At 46.6% G+C, this 18,132-nt stretch overlaps 1 protein-coding gene across 1 annotated transcript; it reads right to left on the reverse strand.

Moving 5' to 3' along the window:
* Nucleotides 1-6,782: 6,782 nt before the first annotated feature.
* On the reverse strand, nucleotides 6,783-17,866 carry dnajb11 (DnaJ heat shock protein family (Hsp40) member B11). The gene is made up of 10 exons (XM_069723450.1): nucleotides 17,697-17,866; nucleotides 17,276-17,432; nucleotides 16,135-16,232; nucleotides 15,230-15,362; nucleotides 14,884-15,026; nucleotides 9,753-9,835; nucleotides 9,625-9,682; nucleotides 9,417-9,528; nucleotides 9,111-9,270; nucleotides 6,783-7,919 (listed from the first exon to the last, which is right to left on the reverse strand). The coding sequence occupies exons 1-10, from the start codon at nucleotides 17,768-17,770 to the stop codon at nucleotides 7,855-7,857; spliced, it is 1,083 nt and encodes a 360-aa protein (XP_069579551.1). The 5' UTR covers nucleotides 17,771-17,866; the 3' UTR covers nucleotides 6,783-7,854.
* Nucleotides 17,867-18,132: the final 266 nt, after the last annotated feature.

Consider the following 18,132-nt stretch of genomic DNA (forward strand, 5'->3'; position numbering starts at 1 on the left):
AGGACAAAAGGACTTGCTCTGTTTAAAAGGAAGAGTGAAGTTTAAGTGAAGCAGATAAAAAGTTTCAGCAGTATTAAGTATCCTCCAAACTGTGAGTCTTTTGCACACAAAAAATAACAATTTTCTTCTTTTCCTCCTTTGTTAGATTTCAATCCCATGCTTAGAGAGCAGTTACGCCAGGCCCAAACTGTTATGATGTCGGTTGTGGTACGAGACCATTTGAATCGTCTCCATGCTGGAGGTCTGCGTGGCTGAAGGGTTGCAGAGTGTGGAGGCTGCCTGCTGCTCATGTGGTGAAAATGGCTGAAGAATTGTTTCTGTTGCATCAAATTTGGTCGAACGTGTTCAATCACAGTAATCGCTGATGTCATTGTTATGAGGCGACTCTGATCTACAGTTTTGATCATGGGGAAGTAAAAATAACAGTTTTTGCTGGTGATGGAGACACAGACACTTATACTATCTTAAAATTCTCTTCAGTGTCTCTTTCATAGAGCTCGAGGTTTGTTCAGTTTGGCCACACGGTTGTGGAACTGTTCTGATTGAATTTTCAAAATATTGCCATAAATAAATCCCAAAAGGTGGACCGATCCTTTAAGCTCTGTCTTTGACTGAGCTCTCTCCTGCATTAAGGTGAACTTATCCCAGTTAATCACCCGCTTCGTGTCAATGAGACTTTGAAAAGGAATCAACAAAGAACGAGTGTTTTTCTGTGGTCTTCCTCTTTGTTTTCACTCATTTGTGTCTCCGAGTCCTGACAAGTCCCCGACTCCCCTCTGTCTGTCCCTGTCTCTCCTCCGACTGAGTGCTTCAGTCCAGGCTCAGGAGGCCGAGGCGGCTGTATGCGGGCCCAGCCTGGCCGACCTGCCCAGCGTCAGACTAAGTGCCTCTGACAGCCCACCGCACAGTTATTAACTGTGATCTGCCACCACAGGGCTGGGCAGCCCCGCGCCGAGGGGAGGCTCCACCAGAGGGGAGGCTCCACCAGAGGGGAGGCTCCACCAGAAGAGGGCTCTGCTCTAAACACAAAGACCGCTTTCACCTCGGTGGCAGTCTGCTCTGCGGTCCACCGTGTATCCTCCTGACCTCACTAACATATATTTACATCATTTCATATACTGTGCATGCAGTTTTTCTAATACGGCGCTATTCATGTGACCCTGGAACTGCTGGGAAGCTGCTCTGCCAACTGTCCACTTTCTGCCTCTGATGGGCTGAATAAAAATGCTTTTGTATGGGACATCTGTGAAGGTGGTTCTTTTATGGAAGGTTACATGAGGCTGTATAGAGAGCACTGTAACATCGAGCCACGGCCGTTCAGCGCTGCTTCATCGGCTTCATGCTGTCCGTAGACTTGTGGCTTTCATCCATATACAGTAGGTGGTCTGCAGTGTTGTTTGTCCTGCACTCGCCCTTCTCTATCCAGCCACCCCTTCTTTTCCTCACAGGATGTGGGACACCGGAGCGCCATCGGCCCCTTCAAACAACAGCACAACACGGGTCATTAGAGGAAAAAATTGGGAAAGAAGTAAATAAATGTTAGTGAGGGGGAGGACAGAGAGAGAGAGAGAGACAGAAAGGGAGAGAGAGTGAGATCCATAATGACAGTTGACTATGTTTAGCCCCCAGAAAGGCATCGGGATAAACAGCAGCTCGTCCTGGCTAACAGGAGGGCTTTAAGTCGCTGAATTGAAAAACCCCAAAGCCACTTTTTCCTGCCCACATTGGCCATAATGAGAGCCCCACCATTCAATTGTTGAATAGTTGAGGCTTTTCCCTTTGAGGTGACTGGCTTTAATATAGAAACACGACATACACAGTGAAGCAATGGACGTCCCCAGCAGCGTTCAAAGCTGCGGCGGGCTAAGGATACGGCTGACATGCATTATTCCTTACAAAAGCTGCCCTTTGTTTTCTTTATGCTGAGATCCCACAAACTGTAGGCTTTGTCTGTCAACATTTCTTATTTCAGGCCCTTACCCCCCTGCCCCTCCTCCCTCTGCTGTCCTCCCTGGCCTTGGCATGTGATGGTGCAAACGGCATTGATAACTACACACAACCACACGTACACACAAACCTACAGTGACAACAGTTCAATGCCTTTTATAGTTTTGGTTGTCTGTTCTCGCTTCTATGGGGGCTTAAAGGGAAGGGTGTCAGTCAGTGTCCTGTACAATTCAACCCAGATTGTGTCAGACCTCCATGTATGTGACATATCTCCCAATCAAAGGCCTCTGTTTCATTATGAAAGCTTTTTTTCTCTATTGCCTGTTTTTGTTTTTGGAAAGAAATTAAAAGAGAATTTATTTTTGGCTGCCAACTGGCAAACAAAAGAATCCAACAAAACATCACCTTTTGAGACAGTTGGTCTAAAGTAAATACAAGACACAATATTGAATTACATGAACTTGCATTAATGGATTTTCCTCAGCAACATAATCAAAAAACGTGTGAGCCCTCAAGGTCTAAAGAAAAACACACTCTCATCAAAATATGATGTCGTTCCAGTGGGCTGTGTGTTTACAATAAAAAGTAATATTGCCATCAAACAGCCAAGACCTCATATTAAATCATAACCGAGATGTTTAAATTTAGTTCTGCTCTCATTTGACATCAGATTTCAAGAAGTTTCACACTATGTTTTTCAATGTTGTCAAAAGTTGAATCATTTTTTAGGGATTTGTTTTCTGTTCTGCTCTGATTAATGGCTCGATGTCATTTTGAGGCTGCGCTCTTTACAAACATGCATCTAACAGGTCAGGCACCATTAACCGAGCACACTGCCAGCCATAGCAGGTCAAAACACCCGCCGGCGCCACAATGTACGCACACACACACACACACACACACACACACACACACACACACACACACACACACACACACACACACACACACACACACACACACACACACACACACACACACACACACACACACACACGGAACAGATTGCTCAATTAGCCCTCCTTTACCCTGTGCCTCTCTTAACCCTGCAGCTACGCTTAGAAGTCATTACATTCAGGGTCAAGTGTGATCCCTGTGCTTATCTGCATCAACAACTGGCAAGTGCAGGCGTGCTCTTGCACACACACACACACACACACACACACACACACACACACACACACACACACACACACACACACACACACACACACACACACACACACACACACACACACACACACACACACACACACACACACATTTTACACACAAACCTCCCAGACCTCTGGTGAGTCTTACAAGTAATAAAAAGTGATTTAAGGAGAGATGTGATTGAAGAGGCAATGCTGCCCTCATGTGCTCTACAATTTGTAATTACAAGTGGTCAAAAGATATTATTTGTGGACGACTGGTAAATCCCCAACATAACTCCCTCGGCCCTCTCTTCCCAGGACCAGGCCTCACAGAGTCACAGACAGTCACCTCATGGTTCCTAGAGTGAGCATCCTGACCGGACCACATCCCCATGGCAGCTCAGGAGCTGAACACACATGATGAAGCACACTGACTCTTCTGTCCAGGTCCTGGAGCTGCAGTTTATCATGCAAGAAGCGCCCCATATGAAGACAGGAGCGGTCTGATATTGTCAGTTTTGTGGAAGCTCAACTAAGTAGAGTGACCGAGCTCACACACTCTTCAGCTTTCAGTGCGACGGTGGCCTCAAACAGCCTCAGCGGTGCTATCAGGATGTAATTCAGCTGCGAGGTGTTTTATCTGAGCGCGGTCACAAAGCTTCTCTTCTCTCTGGAGCTTCTTCAGTCTGAAAATGACTAAGGGATGTGTGGTGGGCTGAGGAGGAAACTCCCTTTACCACAGCCCTGCTATCTCTGTGGGAGTTCATTATACACTCAGACTGGCCACACACATGATTGCACACACACAGACAGTCGCATGCGAACATGAACACAAGAATACACACATACTCATTCATAAGCATGTAAAATCCACAGTGGGAGATTATTACACACATCCAGTGTGCGACCTGAACACTGGTGGGCAGATGTGTGCAGCATTCACCACACTATAAACTACCCATCATGACTTTGCTCTGTGGACATCCCCCGCCCCACCCATGCAGACAGACTCCCGCACAGCCTTCCACCCACGACGCTTCCACCCACGAGGTGTGGGTGTGATGGTCGGGGGCGACGCCGGGTCTTTTCCTTTCATGTGGCACACATTGAGGTGAAACAGTCACAGGGTCACAAATGTCAGAGTTCGCGCCGCTATCACGTTGACCACACACATACATGCTCATCTGTACATTTGTGCAGACATTCACATGATCCAGCTTCAAACCCTGCTGCACTAATAACATCTTTATAATGCTAAATGCTCCGCTGCCTCACCTCCACTGGCTGCGTGCTTCTTTTGATGCTGCAGGTAGTGGACAGTGGGTTTATGAGAGCTTTTTGTTTTTCTAAAAATGAGAAATAGACAGGCCGGCATATGACGCCAAAGCGTGTAATACGGCCATCAGTCCACTACAGGATACCGTATCAGTGTCACGTTTTGCCTAAACGTGAAAAGTACACGTATGTATGAGCAGGGTTGTCATGAGGTCATGAAGGTCACGAGACAAAGCACAAAGAGTGACAAACACCCTGTTTCCACCTGGCATCAACATGTGTCCTGGCTTGATCGGATCCCGAGTGGCCAGCAAAAGTACAGGTGTGCCAGCACCCAGGACAGGTGGAGGTCCGCTCGGCCTACATTCCATGGAGATGGTCTGGGACACTTGTGGCCACCTTGCCTTTGCAGTGTTGTACGCAATGCACCCTCAATCCGTGGGGGGGGCCACATTGGAAGACCACCTACTCAGCTGACATCCTCTTAATAAGCAATAGAAGTCAAGACAGCTCCACGTTCCTGTGTTCGTATCTGACCCGCTGCTTTTACGTGTTACTGTCAAGGTACACCAGGTTTGTTAGTTTGGGATGTTTCGTTCCTCCTCTGTTTTACACCTGAAGATCTCTGCCTGCTTTTCTTTATTCAATCTCCTGCGTGATAATGCCCAGAGTATCTGAACTGTGCAGAAAGCAGGAGAGATTTACTGCAAACTTCGCCTTCATGCGGTTTATTGATCCGCAGCAGTGGAGACGAGCAGGTTCTTCCGTTTCAGGCTGAGAATTAGGTTTATAAACTGAAAGAGTCCAGACATTTAAAAACGTGAAATATTTCGTACTTTTTAACAGACGGCTCATTAAAATGTGGCTTCTCAACTTCTCTATCTGTTCATGTTCTTGTGCTTATTTACTTGTAAGCTTGGTGGTGTAGAATGTATTCATTTGCATACAGAGCAGAGAAGTGAGACCTGATCACGAGACGCATTTGGAGACGCATGAAATGTCCCGTGGGACCAGACGGCTTAAAGCCGGCCACACCGAGACGTATGAGGCAGGATGGGTAACGCCGGGTGGAGACAGTCTCTGAGAGGTGGGTAGGGGGGGGGATGGAGGGGTTGGGGGGTGGATCAAACCAAGCAAGAAACCAGGGTTGAAGTCTGTGAGAAAGCAACGTGGTTTTCTTTTAAGTAAAGCCAGTAAGTCACTCACAAACCATAACATATTCACCTTGCAGAACACGTTAACTATTAGCCTACGTGGTCATGTTACTTTTGTAAAATTACTTATTTTAACCAAAACCATGAGAAATGGCTTCAAATCCCTAAGTGTTCGGTGGCTGCTGATGGGCAGCTAACTTGTAGGCCTACTGTACGTCAGTTTTGGGTTTCAAATGTGTTGTTCCTGTGTGGCCAAAAAAGTAAAGTAACTAAACTTGGTGACAGCCCCTTGATAGCCTAAATATTAACTTTCCAAAAATGTTTTCACTCTTGAGATCTGAACATCAAATTGGTCATTATAATCGTGAAAAAGCTCCCACACATCCATGCAGGTCTCCAGCGTGATTGAACATTTACTTGTCAAGTAATTTCCCAGATCTCCTCGAACACTGCATTCATTGCTTGCTGGACAAAGGACATATAGTGCAGTCAAAATATCAGAAAATACCCCTTTTGTTTTAATGACACTCAAACTGCATGGACTCCACAACTTTGTTGAAACCTGATATCCCATCATGATCGGTCATGTTCAAAAGAGCTCCTTGTAATATCAGGAAGGTTTGACGGAGGATGAAGGTAAGCTGAGTGTGGAGGGAAGTCCACGACAGCCACAACTCCTCGGTCTTCTTTAGTCTTCAAGTAGCTGAAGTGGTTCAGAGCTTGGAGGTGTGTCTGGGCTCTTCATCATGTCTCTGAAGAACACTGCTGCTTCTCCTGGCTCCTTCTGTTACTGACACTAATCCCTGTTCATCAGTAAATAAGGCCGTCTCTGATTATTTCTAGGTTTACATCAAAATGGCACATTTTCAGTGGTCTCAGACACATAAACATCATCCGTATATTCATGAAACATAATTCTGTTGATTCATAATTATATAATTGAAATAATAAGCTGTCATGAATCCATGGTCTTTGTAAATCCCATAATTGGCAAATCGCCTCAACATGTCAGCAACAAACCAAAACCAACCAATTGGAAAGATTCTCCATGAGAAATGATCTGTCATTGTAAAAACAAGAAACCAAACCTATCCAGAACACCCTGCAAGAAACAGCTGACATACCTGTGGTGGTCTTCTATCTGCTTTTTTTAATGCAAACATGTAATAAGGTTTCTGTCCTTCAGCCCCAGCAGTGTGGGGTTACTTACAAATGGGCATTAACTAGACTATGATGTCATCTACTGGTGAATTTGGGATATGACATCTCATCAGAATTTGTACAAATCTTTATTTATATTGTCAGTCAAAAGTACATTATCTCCTAGAACATGTAAAAACGGCCAAATAATTCACATTTAAGGCCAAAACACTCAGAAAATTGGGAGGCAGCACTGCGGTCAAGGAAAATCCTAAAACCACAAAATAAGCCAAAGCGGGCAGCTGCGTCCAACCGGGAGGTTGAGTCTTCATGGTGTGACATCCCTTTGAGTCCCTGTGTGAGTTAGAGTGGCAGAGGTGAGTGAAACAAACATTTTCTATAGTGGTGCTGGAGGACGTGCAAACCATCATTCCTCTGAAATCAAAAAGAAAAAAGTCCTTCACTGTTTAATGTCAGAGGTCAACTCTTATCACAGTGACCTTGTGGGTTGAGAAATGCCAACAAGAGCCGAGATAAATTAGGAAAACTAAAACACAACAAACAAAGGAGCTTTGTTCTTCCCTATTTACAAAGTAGTATTGACCAGGAATCTGACCAGAGAAAAACAGTTTCATCACTGAACAGGTGACGCTGTTACATTCATAAAACAGGAGGAAGTCTGGTCTTGATGTAGTTTTCTTCAGATGTCCGGTTTGTCAGTCGCTCATCCGCCAGCAGGTGTAACGGGCTGATCAGAGCGTCCAGAGACCGACAACAGCAGACCGTGATTGTTTGATCTGAGCACGTCACTGCGATGGAAATCAGTGAATTTCATTTGAAAAAAGGCCTAATCGTTATCATGTAAGAGACAAAACACTAAAGACTTCAGACATGGCATCATTTTCATTTACACACATAAAATAAAATGTTTGCAGTTGACAAGATGGAGAACATTAAAAAGTAAAAACTAATTGGATTCGAGCCATCCTGAGAACGATCTGGAAAAAAATAAATACACCCTGGCCAGAATCATGGAGCACGCTCCTGCTGATTGAACCTGTGTGTGTGTGTGTGTGTGTGTGTGTGTGTGTGTGTGTGTGTGTGTGTGTGTGTGTGTGTGTGTGTGTGTGTGTGTGTGTGTGTGTGTGTGTGTGTGTGTGTGCGTGCGAGACATAAATCAGTCCAGGCTGTGCTCCTTTGCATTAGTATCCTTGGAGTCCATTGTAAACCTTCTGTACAGAGGTCTGCTTCAGGAGACTCCGAATACCTGCAACAACAAAGCCACAAGTTTAGTTACAAAATCCTGTTTCATCAAATATCAGATGAATGACGGAACTGAAAGCATTCATCCCACATATAATAATAAAGTTATGACATGGGGAAATAATTGATGAGAACGTGCTAACTTTGACGTGGGACCACACCTTTTCTAACCATGGAGTATTTTACAATTTAGCATGTATAGTATTTTGTCATTATTCATTCACAAATCACTCATCTTATTAATTAATTATTCAGTATTTAACAAGTGGTAACAAGGGCTAAAAAATGAAGCAAAAGCCAAGTGCCAAAAACTGCACTTCCTTGAATGGCCACTTGAGGCTGGCGAGTCAATCCCCACAGACCCACCCTGGTGTTAAAATGCCCAAACTTTACAGCAGGAATAAACATCTACAAAAACACGCTTTCAGTCTCCGTAGCTGATTCATCATTCATCATTTCAGCTGGATGGGAGATGAACCTTTATGGAAGTCACCCGTTTAAATTGTATTATGGATTAATGGTAATAGTTAATGATTATGGGCGTGGCTGCTGTGGGTGACAGGTGGGTGCTGCTTGCAGGTTTCAGTAAGCGGGTCTTATTCGTCCGCCTCAGCTCCGCCCACACACCACTTATAGCGGAGTCAGACACACATTATGATGACGGCACCGAGCTTCACAACGGCTCTTCGGGAAACCTGTGGGCGACGTCTGCCATCTCGCGCTGGTGATGTCATTTGGACCAGGGCTGTGCGATAGTGAGCTCCGGACAATGATACCACGTCTTCTCCCCCCAGCGACTTCTGCGCAAACTGGTTGCAAAGGTCGTCACCAGTGTGAGATGACAGCCCTCATTTCTGGGTATTTTAGGCAGACGTCCATCTTTATAGTCGACGGATTCAAATTGACAGACTTCTGTTTTGTTTTTGTTTTTACAGAGTAAAGAACTATTGTTGCTGTGGTGAATTATCCTAAAAGGGTTGACTGCGTTTGGATGGGAACATTTTGTGCTCTAAAACAATAAATAGTTTGTCAAATTTGATTCAAAATAGGCCGATGCCATTCGAAAGTACAGCGGCAGATTTCTCTATTCTGCTTTATGAATAACTAAATATTTATTCACATTCAAAATGTGTACGTAAACACAGGACCTCACTATACAGATATCTTAGTGATCTAAAGTGCCGTCTCTTCTCACCATCTTTCTGCTGCTCGTCCAGCTGTGTCTGAGGAAACTCTACATCGAATGTGATGATGAGGGAACCTCGGATATTGATGTTGTCAAAGTTGGGCAGGCCCTCGCCTTTCTTCCACATTCGAGCGCCGGGCTTAGTGATCTTGTCTCTCACTATGTGGACCTGTCGCACAGAAGCAACCGTTCAGTTTAACATTCAGTCACGTAAACCTCTCTTCTTTAATCAACTTTAAATAGTCTTAGTGTTAAAAAAAAATGACCCATTTTAGGTCAGTTCTGTTAAAAAAAGAACAGATTTTGCTCGGAAACCTTGTGTCCGTCCAAATGTACAATGTCCATCTCAAATCCAACCAGCGCCTCCACCAGGGAGATGGTGACGTTGGTGTACAGGTCGTCTCCTCTGCGTTCAAACACAGGATGTCTGAAAAAGAAAAGCATCCCCATAAGTCCTCACCGTGTCACTAACTAAACACTCAGCAGCGTAAACTGTTGACACACAGGACATAAAGCTTCGTACTTCAACACTTTGATACGGAACCGTAGATCTCCCGGCTCGCCATCGATGTGAGGTTCCCCTGAGGACAGAGGAACAATGTTAGAAGGGGGAAATCAAACACATATGGAGCTTCAGAAACAAACGTGTACCTTCTCCGATGAAAGGGTACTCCATCTCATCTCTGACTCCCTGTTCGATCTCCACCTCCAGCGTCCTCTCCTCATTCACCAGTCTGAGGTGAAGAACACAGAAGATGAGCTTCCCTCCACTGTATTACACCTCTCACGTCAGTTGCCAGTTTATTAGGTACACCCAACTTCATGGAGTTGTGAACGGTTTAAGAAAGGTACTGAATGGACTTTGTGATCATATGGGGAGTTATTAAAAGGTCCTATAGAAGTGCATTAGTTTAGTTTATTTTTGCTGATTATATTTCCCAGATCCAAAGACCGCTGATGAATAGCATCCCACGGTCTGAGGTTACCTCGCCCGGGTCAGGGAAACAGGGGCACCCTCCCGGAGCCAGACCCAGGAGGAGCTGGCCAGCGTCTGGTGGCCGGGCCTTCGCCCATGGGGCCCGAAGATAAGATGGCAGTGTGCTAGTGGCAGCCTGTTGCAGCAGCTCCCGGATGTGATTTTGTTTCAAGTATTTTTTCTCCTCTCTTCCGAGTTGTTTTTCTTTCACGTCTTGTTTAGTGACGTTCAGACAATGGACCGTAACTTTTTTTCCACTTTACTGGTGGCTTTTCTGTTACTTTCCCTCTTTGTAACGGAGAGCTACGCACAGTGGACTGGGGGCATTGTTTACTCTCGTGATCAGCTGATCGTGCTGCGTAAACCTCTACGTCAGGACCATGCTAATGTCATGGATGCATACAGTACTACTGCCCTTCCCCCCCTTGGTAGGTCGGATCACAACCTGGTCCTGCTGACACCCAAGTATGTTCCTCTGGTGCAGAGGCAGCCTGTGTCCACCAGGACTGTGAGGAGGTGGACACAGGAGGCTAAAGACGCCTGCAGGACTGCTTTGAGTCCACGGACTGGGATGTGCTGTGTGGACCACATGGGGAGGACATCAACAGCAGGACAGACTGTGTCACAGAATACAATAAATTCTGTGAACACACCACCGTACCATCCCGGACTGCACACTGCTTCCCCAACAACAAGCCGTGGATCACCAGTGACCTGAAAGTTCTTCTTAATAAGAAGAAAGCAGCCTTCAGGTCTGGGGACAGGGAGGAGCTCAGGAGAGTGCAGCGCCACCTGAAGGAGAAGCTCAGGGAGTGCAAGGACTCCTACAGGAGGAAGCTGGAGGCCAAACTCCAGCAGAACAACGTGAGGGAGGTGTGGACCGGTATGAAGGAGATTACTGGGTTCAAGGGGAGCGAGAGACAACCAGGGGGAACCTGGAGAGGAACAACCAGGGGGAACCTGGAGAGGAACAACCAGGGGGAACCTGGAGAGGAACAACCAGGGGGAACCTGGAGAGGAACAACCAGGGGGAACCTGGAGAGGAACAACCACGGGGAACCTGGAGATGAACAATGAACTAAACTGTTTCTTCAACAGGTTTAGTTCACCACCCTCATCTGTCCTGAGGACCTGATGGCATCAGCCACGGGGTCCTGAAGAAGTAGTTCAGGAGTAGGAGTTCTGGGAGAGGAGGTGGAGGAGTACAAGTACCTGGTGTCTCCATGACAACAAACTGAACTGGAAGACCAACATCAATGCTGTCTACAAGAAGGGGATGAGTCGACTCTTTTTCTTGAGGAAACTTCGATCCTTCAATGTGTGCAGCCAGATGTTGGAGATGTTCTACCATCTGTTGTGGCCAGTGCTTTGTACTTCACTGTGGTCTGCTGGGGGAGCAGCATTGGAGCCGGAGACACCAACAGACTTAACAAACTGGTTAAGAAGGCCGGCTGCATCATCGGCTACAAACTGGACAGTCTGGAAAAGGTGGTGGAGAGGAGGACGCTGAGGAAACTATTATCCATATTGGATAATCCTGACCACCCTCTCCACCTGCTGCAGGGACAGAGGAGGACGTTCTCCTAAAGACTCCTCCAGCTCCGCTGTCACAAGGACAGATACAGGAGATCATTCCAGATACAGGAGATGGTTCCAGATACAGGAGATGGTTCCTGATACAGGAGATGGTTCCAGATACAGGAGATGGTTCCTGATACAGGAGATGGTTCCAGATACAGGAGATGGTTCCTGATACAGGAGATGGTTCCTGATACAGGAGATGGTTCCAGATACAGGAGATGGTTCCTGATACAGGAGATGGTTCCAGATACAGGAGATGGTTCCTGATACAGGAGATGGTTCCAGATACAGGAGATGGTTCCTGATACAGGAGATGGTTCCAGATACAGGAGATGGTTCCTGATACAGGAGATGGTTCCTGATACAGGAGATCGTTCCTGGTACAGGAGATGGTTCCTGATACAGGAGATGGTTCCAAATACAGGAGATGGTTCCAGATACAGGAGATCGTTCCAGATACAGGAGATCGTTCCTGATACAGGAGATGGTTCCAGATACAGGAGATGGTTCCAGATACAGGAGATAGTTCCAAATACAGGAGATGGTTCCAGATACAGGAGATCATTCCTGATACAGGAGATGGTTCCAGAGACAGGAGATGGTTCCAGATACAGGAGATAGTTCCAGATACAGGAGATGGTTCCAGATACAGGAGATCGTTCCTGATACAGGAGATGGTTCCAGATACAGGCGATCATTCCTATCCACTGCAATAAGACTGTACAATAACTCACCTCTGGTCAAATCAATCACCCAATAATAACACTGTTGGTTGTTTGTTTTCTTGTTTGTTTAAATCATTGCACTATTGTATAGTTAGATTACTTTAATATTATTCTATTTTGTTGGATATATTGTGCATTTTTATATTTAATATTTTTACTCTGTTGTTTTAATGCTTTACCTGTATCTATAATGCTGCTGTAGCGAAATCTGTCCATCTGTCTGTCTGTCTGTCTGTCTGTCTTTGCCCGAAGAAATAACGTGGAGCAGTCACCCTGTGGACCCACCACCTGCAGGGACAAGCATCGGGGTCGGGTGCAATGCATACCGGGTGGCGGGCCGGGGGCCCGGGCGAACCGATCACCGGAAGCATAGACTAGCTCTAGGGACGTGGAACGTTACCTCGCTAGCGGGGAAAGCTGGAGCTGGTGCAGGAGGTGGAGCGGGAGGTGGAGCGGTACCAGCTAGATATACTTGGGCTCACCTCCACGCACAGCACCGGCTCTGGAACCAAGCTCCTGGAACTCCTTTTCTGGAGTTGCCCAGGGTGAGAGGCGCCGGTTGGAACTGGGGATACTCACGAGGCCCCCGGCGGAGCGCCGATGTGTTGGAGTTCTCCCTGAAAAACGAGAGGCTCCGCCTCCATGCGCCTCTGGGTTGCAGGGAGGAAGACTCTGACTGTTGTTTGTGTTTATGCACCAAACGGCAGTTCGGAGTATCCGGCCTTCTTGGAGGTGGTGGGGGGAGTCTTGGAAAGGGCGCCGCCTGCTGACTCCATAGTTCTCCTGGGGGACTTCAACACTCATGTGGGCAACGACGGAGAAACCTGGCAGGGAGTGATCGGGAGGAACGGCATGCCCGATCTGAACCCGAGTGGTGTTTTGTTACTGGACTTCTGTCCTGGCCACAGTTTGGCCATAACGAACACCATGTTCGAGCATAAGGTGGCTCATCAGTCTACCTGGTACCAGAACACCTCAGACCGAAGATCAATGATCGACTTTGTAGTCGTATCATCTGATCTGCGGCCGGATGTCTTGGACACTTGGGTGAAGAGAGAAGCAGAGCTGTCAGCTGATCACCACCTGGTGGTGAGTTGGATCAGATGGGAGTCGGCTGGAAAGACCTGGCAAGCCCAAACGTGTAGTGAGGGTAAACTGGGAATGTCTGGCGGAGGAACCTGTCCGGGAGGTCTTCAACTCTCACCTCCAGAGGAACTTCTCACATCCCGAGGGAGGTTGGGGACATGGAGTCCGAGTGGACCGTGTTCAAAGCCTCTTGTGGACGTGGCCGCTAAGAGTTGTGGTCAGAACATCATCGCTGCCTGTGGCGGCAACCCGAGAACCTGGTGGTGAACACCGGGGGGGAGGGGAGCTGTCAAGCTGGAGAAGGAGGCCTTTGTCACCGATCCCGTTTGTGACCTTCATGACAGGATATCTAGGTGCAGCCGGGGGCAGGAGAACGTTGGGTTCAGGGGTCTCCGGATCGCATCTCTGCTGTTTGCAGATGATGTAGTCCTGTTGGCCTCTTCAGACTCCCATCATGCACTGGGGCAGTTTGCAGCCGAGTGTGAAGCGGCGGGGACGAGGTTTGGCACCTCCAAATCTGAGGCCAAGGTTCCCTGCTGATGTCGGGTCAGAGTTCCTGCCTCAAGCGAAGGAGTTTAAGTATCTCTGGGTCTTGTTCATAAGTAAGGGGAGGGTGGAGGGTGGAAGGTGGAGGGTGGACCGGAGCAGCTTCAGCAGTACAACAGGCGCTGCACCGGACTGTGTTGGGGAAGAGGAGCTGAGCCGGAAGGCGAAGCTCTCAGTTTACTGATGGATCTACACTCCGTCTGTCACCGATGGGCAGCAGCTCTCTGGGTCGTCACAGAAAGAACGAAGTCGCGGATACAAGCGGCTGAAATGAGTTTCCTCTGTAGGAGGTCGGACTCAGCCTTAGAGATCGGGGGAGGAGCTCAGACATTAGGAGGGAACTCGGAGTAAAGCCAATACTCCTTCACGTAGAAAGGAGTCAGCTGAGGTGGTTCAGCATCTGATCAGGATCCTCCTGCGCTCCTCCCCCCTGGAGGGTTACCGGACACGCCCAACTGGCAGGAGACCTCGGGGAACACCCAGAACACGCTGGAGGATTATATCTCCCGGCTACCCTGGGAAGGCTTCGGGATCCCCCAGGATGAGCTGGAAGATGTTGCAGGGAGAGGGATGTCCGGTTCACCTGCTGCCACCACGACACGATCCGGATAAGTGGAAGATGATGGATGGATATTCCCCTGGCCGGCTCAGATTTATCATTTCTGCTGTTGTCTTGAGATGTGCAGCTCGAGGACCCGATTACACTGAACAGCATGACGACCTGGCTGGACTCTGGTCTCTAGTTACCAAGTGGACGCATGAAGGCCCAGCGCCTACATTCATTATCAACTCTACCGTCAAACCTGGCTTATCATCTGATTTCAAATTGAATGTGTTTAATGATGATGGCTTTGACAGCAGGACTTACTTCACGTTGGGACACTCGTCGCACACCATCTCCTGAGTCATCTGGAAGCGTCCGGGTCCGAGCTGTGTCGTCCTCATCTCCTGTCTGCAGTTACACTTCCTCTTACCAGGAGCTTCTTTGGCAACAGGCTTGTTACGTACAACCTGTGAGACAAAAGATGAATAACAACTAGTGAACTGCCTGGCAGTAAATCAGATGACAGAGCTTTGCAGTTTGATGACTTTGATTAAACAAAAGTCATCCATTCAAACACACAGTTGGAGCCAGTTCCTGTTTGTGTTACAAACTTGAAATGTGGATATAAAATGCAGGCTGTAAAACGAGATAGCAAGAACATTCCACACACCTCCACAAAGTTGCCAGAGTACACCTCTTCCAGCGTGACCTCCAGGTCCAGTATTATGTCATTTCCTCGGGGGATGTTCCTGTCCTGCTGCTGTCGGTTGCCCCCAAACATGAAGCCAAAGTCGCCAAAGAAGCTGCAGGAGGGCGAAGTAAAGGAACAGTAGCATCAGTGGGCATTTATTTAAAGAAAGATCACACTTCAGCATCTTTCAATCTCTTCATGCATTTACAGAGACTCTTGGTTTCTATCAGTGGAAAACTAGTACATTTAATCTCTGTGTTTTGTGGAATAAATATTCCACAATCACATGTGAATGGTGTAGATTTCATGTTTCCTTAAAAGGTCGGCTCACCCAATTTACAAATCAAATCCATCTTGATCTGCATAGTTTTGGTGTAATTCCTCCAGATTGAGATCAAACGTTTCCCCTTAACAACACAGTAGTGATAAATCACATTTAAATCAGTGTCAGACTGATAGAATTCATTATTGTAAACAAGTTACAACAAAATAGTGTTGAGCAGCAATCTTACAGCAGCTTATACACTAAATATACTGTACGAAGTGAAACCATAGAGTCACTGTGACATTCATTTGAATTATCATGTTATATATTTGGGCAAAAGTACCTCTGATGTAAACTGTTTACAGGAAAACTGTGTTATCATGATGGTTTTTGACAAAAATATTGCTGTTATATTTGTTTGTAATGAGAAATGGATCTTTAAAAACATGAAATATGAACAAATCCTCTGCATGGATAAACAACAGCATCAAGTGAGACTTTTTTGGTCTTTTGGATGAACTGGCCCTTTAAGTTGACCTTACGTCAGCCAGTTTCAGCTGCATAGTCAAGCAGCCGCCTGCCTTCAGGTCCAGTCCGGATTTATAACCATGAAACCAACCTGGAGAAGATGTCGTTGTGCGAGCTGTGATGACCTTCTTTAAGTCCATCTTCTCCGTATGCGTCGTACTGTTTCCTTTTCTCCTCATCTGAGAGGACCTGAGAGGACCAGAAACAACCGGTCAGTCACAGAAACAACAGATTCTCCAGCGTTTTCATTTACACGTCCTACACAGTGTTCAACTACGTATTTCATCAACACAACCTTAGTAACCGCGTCTTTTACACAGTCTAAAAAGAAAAGGATCCTTAGAATCAATCAGCACAAAACTTTATCTGCAAGTCATTTTATCATATCTGTCTTTTTTGGGCAAAAATGTCAAATCTTTGTCTTTCTAGCAAAGAGAATAATCTGATGCCTCTTTTGTCACATGACAGTAAACTGTAGTAAGCAGGAACTGTTTGGTCACATTGGTTCGCTATTCACTGTCATTTCAAAATAAATAATTATTTGTTTTGAAAAATAATATGCAGATTAATCAGGAATTGAAGTAATTGTCAGTTCTAATTATCTGTTTACTGAATTGTATATCCACCTGCAGATGTGAATGTGTTAGCTCAAATCACAGCAACAATCACTGTAGTTGGTCATATATCACATCCCCTATTTAACATAAGTCAGAGACATAGAAACATTTTATTACACAAAAGACATCTTTTTAATTGTCAATAACTTCTCTTATTATATCATATTACAAGTGTGTTTTACGACGTTGTTATTTATTTTCTCTTTGTTTTCCTCCACATTTACTTCCGGTAATAAAATGTGATCGCGACATCTTGATGTGCTGTGAACTGTTGAACATGTGTAACTACTCGATGATCAAGATCAGTATTTAGAGGGCCATGCTGTCATTTATCAGTCACGTGACCGTTTGACACCTGAATCCATTCACACTCATCCACGTCTGAACTTTCACAATGCCAGCTGTGCTACGTAACAGCCAATCAAATACAGCCACACGGTCCAGTCGACCAATCACAGCGATCACAGCGTTTCCAACAACAACCAGATAGCAGCGGTGAAACACGTTGTTCTCTCGTCTTCACGTACAAACTACGACAGATCCTCATGTTGTACACACACAGACATCTTTTGATACACAGTAAGTTGCAGATATTACTCACAGCAGCTCACCCACCTCATAAGCTGCCCCCAAGTCTGCGAACTTGTCCTGAGCTTTCGGGTCGTCCTGGTTCCGGTCGGGGTGCAGCTGCAGAGCTAGCTTCCTGTAGGCCTTCTTAATGTCCCGGATCGATGCACTCTTGCTCACCCCCAAGATGTTGTAGAAGTCCCGCCTGCAGGACAGAGGGAGCCACGTTACGGACGACCCGGAGACACATTGGTACGAACACAGGTGCTACTTTTAGAGAGGAGGTCGATGTGATCCGTCCGCCTCTTAGCTCGCCGCGGTCCCTGATGCTAGTCATCAAACACGGCCGGTACCGGCCCACGGTGGAGGTCCACTAAACACTCAGCCACATAACAGCACAACACACAGCAGGTCTGGACCAATCACAGAGGAACATGTGGACCGGCTGCGGTGCTGTTCACCGACTTACCCGGCAAGCACCGCGGTGGACACATAGAGCAGCAGGCAGCACAGGTGACCGAGATTCATCCCTTTAGCGGCCATAGATCTCACAGGTACCGAAGGAGGAAGCGAAAGACGAGCCGGCGTTTGGAGCTTGTGTCCCGCTGCCAGTCACAAACCCTCTTCCTGCTGTCACAGGAAGCCCCGCCCCCTCCGGATGTCCACGACTCCGCCCTCTTTTAAAGAAACAGCGTCCTGTTTCAGAACAGTTCCTCAAACTGGACAGTTTCGATTTGGAATATTAAGAAATTACATATAAATAAATATATATATCTATACATATAGATATATATATTTATAAATTAAATATAAATACATACTACTTCAAAAGTAGCACGTTTTCATCGTCACATTAAAATGACACCGTGCAAGGCTGGAGCGCGCTCCCGCGGCCTGCGCGCGAC

This window comes from Brachyistius frenatus, unplaced genomic scaffold, assembly GCF_029030835.1.
Source record: "Brachyistius frenatus isolate BFR_SWC_R1_liver_20210118 unplaced genomic scaffold, ASM2903083v1 Contig_328, whole genome shotgun sequence".
In the NCBI taxonomy this organism is placed as follows: Eukaryota; Metazoa; Chordata; class Actinopteri; family Embiotocidae; genus Brachyistius; species Brachyistius frenatus.

Bases quoted from the DNA above. Each gene is read 5' to 3' on its own strand.
- dnajb11 (XM_069723450.1), bottom strand. From the start codon at position 17,770: ATGGCCGCTAAAGGGATGAATCTCGGTCACCTGTGCTGCCTGCTGCTC. The intron at 17,433-17,696 runs GTAAGTCGGTGA...TCTGTCCTGCAG, and splicing joins TCCACCGCGGTGCTTGCCGG to GCGGGACTTCTACAACATCT. The intron at 15,027-15,229 runs GTGTGTGGAATG...TTTGTCTCACAG, and splicing joins ACTCTGGCAACTTTGTGGAG to GTTGTACGTAACAAGCCTGT.